This window comes from Austrofundulus limnaeus, unplaced genomic scaffold, assembly GCF_001266775.1.
Source record: "Austrofundulus limnaeus strain Quisiro unplaced genomic scaffold, Austrofundulus_limnaeus-1.0 Scaffold45, whole genome shotgun sequence".
Lineage (NCBI taxonomy): Eukaryota > Metazoa > Chordata > Actinopteri > Cyprinodontiformes > Rivulidae > Austrofundulus > Austrofundulus limnaeus.
Window position 1 is genome coordinate 73,376 of NW_013952447.1, and position 5,571 is coordinate 78,946.

General features: G+C 40.6%; 1 protein-coding gene across 1 annotated transcript in view; it reads left to right on the plus strand.

Annotated features, from left to right (window-relative positions):
- The window catches only part of prkdc (protein kinase, DNA-activated, catalytic subunit), a gene marked incomplete at its 5' end in the record, with an annotated part of 23,033 nt that overhangs the window by 14,825 nt on the left and 2,637 nt on the right, over window positions 1-5,571 (plus strand). The window contains 10 exon segments of the mRNA XM_014007838.1: window positions 417-628; window positions 700-787; window positions 864-1,007; window positions 1,082-1,289; window positions 1,399-1,466; window positions 1,550-1,770; window positions 3,325-3,417; window positions 3,594-3,674; window positions 4,551-4,622; window positions 4,710-4,911. Coding sequence (XP_013863292.1) covers window positions 417-628; window positions 700-787; window positions 864-1,007; window positions 1,082-1,289; window positions 1,399-1,466; window positions 1,550-1,770; window positions 3,325-3,417; window positions 3,594-3,674; window positions 4,551-4,622; window positions 4,710-4,911 — 1,389 coding nt within the window.

A 5,571-nucleotide genomic window follows, 5' to 3' on the forward strand; every position in this document is an offset into this window, starting at 1 on the left:
TGGTACATTCTTGGTAGTCATCTGGTACATTCTTGGTAGTCATCTGGTACATTCTTGGTAGTCATCTGGTACATTCTTGGTTGTCATCTGGTACATTCTTGGTTGTTAGCTGGTACATTTTTGGTCATTGGCTGGTACATTCTTGGTATTTACCTGGTACTTACCTAATAAGAACTATGCTTATACTGAATAAGTACAAGTACATACCTGTTAACTCAGTAAGTATACAAGTACCAGATTTGTACTTTGTAAGTACTAGGTAAATACTGTATCCAGTAACTACAAGGTATCTTCCAGGTACATAGTATGTTCTCAGTAAGTACCCTGTCGTTATGTGGTTCTTACCCAGTACTTCCTGGGTGAGTACTTGGTTGTAACTTTGGTTGTGATGGAACTTCCTGTCTGTCTGGTATCAGATGACATCAGTACCATGCTGGATCCTTATCAGCTGGATCAGTCAGATGGTGGCTCTGCTGGACAAACCTGAAGCTGTGGCGGTGCAGCACTCCGTGGGGCAGATAGCAGAGTTCTACCCCCAGTCTCTGGTTTACCCCCTCATGATCAGCAGTGAGAGTTACCGCTTTGAAGACTCGGCCACGGGCCACCAGCAGCGGGAGTTTGTCAGCAGGTATTCTGTCCAATAAATGTTCATCTTGTAAAACCTCTGCTGCGTTTCCAGACTCCTGTTTGTGTCAACAGGCTCAGGAGCTCTCTGGATAAAGAAGTTGCTGTGAAGAACTTTGTGGATGCCCTGCAACAGTTCACGAACCCTGAGATGATTTTTAAGGTACTGAGTGTAACTTCTAACTATAAATCAGTGAATCTTCCAAATACAGAAGGTTTTGGACTCGTCGTTCTCACAGGACTGGTGGGACYGTGTCAAAAGTGAGCTGGAAAAGCCGACGTTTGACCAGAAGCAGATGAGCGACCTGTACGAGGAGATGCGCTCCCTGCTTGGGGATCGGAACGCAGCCGGACATGGAGCGTTTCGCAAGAAGTTCATTCAGGTTTGGACCTCCTCCYGCCTCTCACTCAGTGATTGTTGGACATCGTCGGCTCAAGTGATTTGTGTTTTTTACAGAAATATTTCAAAGACTTGGAGAAGCTGTTGGGACCAAAGGGAAGCACGCTGTTTGCGAAGAGGACGGACAAAACCTTTCTGGGACAGGTGGACTCGTTGGCATCGTCCATGCGTGACTTTCAGAAGGACCCGGGGAACCTGAAGGAGTACTCTCCCTGGCTGAGTGGATTTAAAGCCAACCTGTTTGGGAACGAGCTGGAGATTCCAGGTCAGCAGACCTAATGTCTTTCAGAAAAGAATCATAATTAAATTCTGTATCATATGATCTGTAATTAAAGTACTGTTGAAAACATATTTTATCCCTTTTCTTCTTGTAGGACAGTACGATGGCCGATCTAAACCCTTACCTGAGTATCACGCCAAGATAACAGGCTTCGATGAAAGGGTCGGTTTTTATCAGTGTTCGGTTTGATAGTCTGGGTTTGTGTGTTCTGGTCGGTCTGTTTAAAGCTCCTTTCTGCCCSGCAGGTAAAGGTGATGTCATCCATCCGTCGCCCCAAACGCCTGATRATCCGCGGGGATGACGAGCGAGACCACCCCTTCCTGGTGAAGGGCTGCGAGGATCTGCGTCAGGACCAACGCATCGAGCAGCTGTTCGCCGTCATGAACATTCTGCTGAGTCATGATACAACCTGCATGCACCGGGGCTTGCAGCTCCGCACCTATCAGGTCATTCCCATCACAACCAGGTACCCGACTGATGTGTGCACAAGTATACGCAACGTTAACCCCAACTCGAAGGAAAAACTCTATTTAACTGCTGTATTTATTCATAGAAAGTACTAGAAATTTAACCCTAAAAATTAGAGCTCGGTGGTATGACCCAAATTTTATATCACGGTATTTTCAACAATTACACCAGTCTCACGGTATTTGACGGTATTTTTTTTTTTTCATCACAGCTCAGCTGATAATAAAATGTACAAATGTTGCTTATTGACTTTTCTTTTCCTGTACCTCTGTCTGTGTGGCTGTTTCCTCCTCTGTACGTCTTCTCTGCCTGGTTGTAGACAGTAATCATGCATTTTGGTCCGATCGTGAAGGGTTGAGAAAAGATCATTATCGTGTCTATCATTGTGTGTTAATAAAACATAAACCACCAGTCAATTCAACTCTAATACAAAACTARTTCCCCTGAGCTTTTCACAGTAGAAGCACGTTAAAGTCTCCATGCATRAAAGTCTCCATTTTAACGTTAAATCTAACCGTGCAGGACACTGAAGAGTTTTCACCATCCCATTTTCAGCGATGGTGAAAATGGGATGTTTTTTTTTTTTACTTCAGTCAATATAAGCAGCCGAAACACCACCCGCCGCCAGTTACTCCAACTAGCTGCTCCAACAATAACATTAGCATGCTAACGCACATAGCGGTGCAGCGAGGAAAAGTGTCCCCCAAGAAACAGTTCACTGGCGGCTGCGACGAAACTTTCCAAACGTGTTCAGGCTATTTAAACCGGAATGTCCGGTATTCAGAAAACTCATATAATAAAATTAAAAACCGGTTTTCGATACAAAACGGTATACCACCCAGCACTAATAAAAATCATCCATAATGTGGGGGTATAGTATTATACACGGGCTATTGACAATTAGATTTTTATGCTTTGTAAGCTCAAAAAATGATAATCGTATTATACTCAAGATCGTATTTTACTTGAATAAATATGGTAATTATATATTTCTGGTGCAGGAAAAAAAGATGTTATCCAATTAAAAATAATTAGAGTACTTATTTTTGATTAATCAGTCACACATTTTAGAAGTAATTGTAAAACGAGCTGCACAGACTCTTATTCTGAAAAGTATCTGCCAGCTTTATTTTGAAAACTCTGGGTTAAAACCTTTTCCTGTTTGTTTGTTGTTTGTTTGCTTTATGAGGACAGTCGTGATAAAACATAAAGAAAAACGTGCAGAAAATGTAACAGGTGACTCAGAATCTGCTGAGTCAGTAAATGGTAAATGGCTTGAACTTATATAGCGCCTCATTAAGTCCACTTGGACCCCAAGGCGCTTTACACTTCCAGACATTCACCCATGCACACACACATTCACACACTGCTGTGGTGATTCCCTCCTTTCCTGGGAAGCAGGTTGAGAGGCGGAGCATACAGCATTCTTTATCAAACTGAGCCTCACTGTTGTTTTGCAAACACTGTAGAAAAAGTGGAGAAAATGATGAAGAAAAAGTGAATAATAAATTTCTGCTTTCAGTTTCTGTTTATTTATTTTTATTTATTTCAGAATTGGTTTGATTGAGTGGATGGAGAACACGTGTACTCTGAAGGAGTTCCTGAACAACACCATGACTGATGAGGAGCAGCAAAGAGCGAGGAGGTACCGACATGTTTTACTCTTTCACCACACGTGGTCACGAGATAATCTGAATTAAAACCTAATTATTTGGTTAATTAAACCAGYTCTTATCCAGTTATTATTTATTAGTGATAAAAGTTCAAACCTCTGCATTAATATTTATATTTTTATAATTACAGAGTTTGTTTTCCTTTCAGTTGTCCTGAAATGCACACAAAGTGGCTCGAAACCTTTGGTTCTACCAAATCTGCCATTGTACGTTATGGACTGGCTTACAGGTGAAACAGCTGATGATTATCATGTTCAGTGTTGTAAAGTAACTAAGCACAAATACTTTGTTACTCTACTTAAGTAGAATTTGTGGGTGTCTGTACTCTACTTGAGTAATTATTTTTCAGCCTACTTTTTACTTCTAACATTTTTAAAAAGACAAGAAGTAGAAAGTCATTACTTTTATTTAATTTTTGCTTGTTTTCATTCCAGCTTGTTATTGTAAAAAATAAAAACTATCCATATAAACTGAGCCTCCTAGATAGAGTGAATTTAACTGTGGTTGAATGAGAAGTATAAATATATAAAACTCTGATAGTGTATTAGTTTGTACACAAACAAATCATGTCACACTCCAGCAGGACAGAATCATTCAAATAAAAGGACTGTACTTAAGAAGTATTTGTACTTCATGAATTGTATTATTACATTTGGCCGCAGCCCTCAGATAGATTTTCATTTTGGGGAAAAGCTTTGTGCAGCCTTGATATATGTATATAAACTGAAACAGCTGGACTAGTGCATCCTAAATTTAACATCCATTCATTCTTTTAATACAACAGTCATTTCTGCAGTTTTTCACCTCCTAATAAATGTCCTTACAGAAAATCTTAACTGCTCATTTTAAATTTGTACTTTTACTTTTAATACTTAAGTACAAAAAATATCAGATAATTTAAGATCTTTACTCAAGTAATATTCCTAAAGGAGACTTTAACTTTTACCAAAGTCATTTTTTGGTAAGATACTTGTACTTTTACTCAAGTATCACTTTGTGGTACTTTACACAACACTGCCCATCTTGGTGTGAAACTGATGTGTTAATTTCTCAGTTAGGAAAAATATACTCAACCAATTATAAACTTAAATCTGTTTTTGAACAGGAAAGCTAAACGTGTCGACGCCGTGAACAACTTCCTGAAGGTTCAGCAGCAGGTTCCCAGTGATCTGCTGAAGTGAGTTCAGTCCGTCTGAAGCGAAGCCACGATGAAGACGAGCGCCTCGTGTTTGAACGTTTCTTCTTCCTGGTTTTTAATTTTCAGGAGGTCGTTCCTGAAGATGTGCAGCAGCCCCGAGGCCTTCCTGTCGCTGCGCTCCCACTTCATCAGCTCCCACGCRCTGCTCTGCGTCAGCCACTGGATCCTGGGGATCGGAGACCGCCACCTCTCCAACTTCATGATCGACATGGAAACAGGAGGCATGATCGGCATCGACTTCGGTCACGCCTTCGGCTCAGCCACGCAGGTCAGGAACTGCTTCTGCTACGAGCTTTGATTTGTGCTGCCATTATCAGGGAGCAAGAAARYGAAAAAAGCTAAAATATTTACAAAGAAACTGAAGAAACTGAATTATCTGCTTGGATGAAACTTATGTAAAGGCTGAAAGAGAGTAAAAGATCAAAGAAGCAGAATGCTAGCTAAAAACTAAAACAAGCTAAACGATAGCTAGCCTAACAGCTAAAATATGCTTAATGAAGCTACAAATAGCTAACCATAGCCAAATACGCTAGCCATATTAAAAGTAGCAATATGATTACTAAAAGTCACAGAATTTTAGCTAAAAGTACCAAAACACAAGCTTCAAATGGCAAAACACTAGTTAAAAGTAGCACAAGGCTAGCTAGAGGCTAAAAGAAGCTAAACACTATCTAAAAGCTCAATATAGCAATATGCTAATTAAAGTTAGCATAAGGCTAGCTAGAGGCTTAAATAATAATAATAATGCATTAGTTTTATATAGCGCTTTTCGAGACCCTCAAAGACGCTTTATCCTTCATTCACACTCACAATCACACACTGATGATAGTAAGCTGCAGTAGCCACAGCTGCCCTGGGGCAGACTGACAGAGGCGGGGCTGCCATACTGCGCCACCGGCCCCTCTGACCACCATCAGTAGGGCAAGGT